This window comes from Corvus brachyrhynchos, unplaced genomic scaffold (genome assembly GCF_000691975.1).
Source record: "Corvus brachyrhynchos isolate BGI_N302 unplaced genomic scaffold, ASM69197v1 scaffold875, whole genome shotgun sequence".
Classification (NCBI taxonomy): domain Eukaryota; kingdom Metazoa; phylum Chordata; class Aves; order Passeriformes; family Corvidae; genus Corvus; species Corvus brachyrhynchos.
In genome coordinates, this window is record NW_008238107.1 from 93662 (window position 1) to 94091 (window position 430).

Here is a 430-nt window from a genome sequence, read left to right on the forward strand (position 1 = left end):
GAGTGGGGCTGGTGTCAATGTTGGGCGCGCGGGGGGCGCGCGGGGCCGTGGGAAGGATGGAGCGGTCGATCGGAGGCGCCCGGTAAACGTCGTCGTCATTGCTGTGCCACGTGGTGGAGACTGCGGAGAAATCCGGGATGTTGGCACAGAGCCCCTGGACAGAGCCAACGGGGCCGTCCAGAGCTGGAGCCAGCAAATCATCCCAAAACCGCCCAGACGAAGGCAGCCAAAAGCAACCAGAGGCAACCGGAGGGAACTGGAGTCAAGCAGAGCAATGGCAACTGCCGGCAGCATTGGAAAATCCATGGAAAAGGTGCCCTGAAGGCATCCAGAGCTGCTGAGGCAGGGATAGGCAATCCCATGGGACGGCTTTCCAGGATTCATTCCCGCTTGGATTCCAGCCTGGCTCAGTGGGAAGCTCTGGTGAACC

At 61.4% G+C, this 430-nt stretch overlaps 1 protein-coding gene across 1 annotated transcript in view; it reads right to left on the bottom strand.

Moving 5' to 3' along the window:
• The window catches only part of EIF4B (eukaryotic translation initiation factor 4B), a gene marked incomplete at its 5' end in the record, with an annotated part of 7333 nt that overhangs the window by 6285 nt on the left and 618 nt on the right, over positions 1–430 (bottom strand). Inside the window, one exon of the mRNA XM_017733382.1 lies at positions 8–120. Coding sequence (XP_017588871.1) covers positions 8–120 — 113 coding nt within the window. The remainder of the gene's footprint in view (positions 1–7; positions 121–430) is intronic.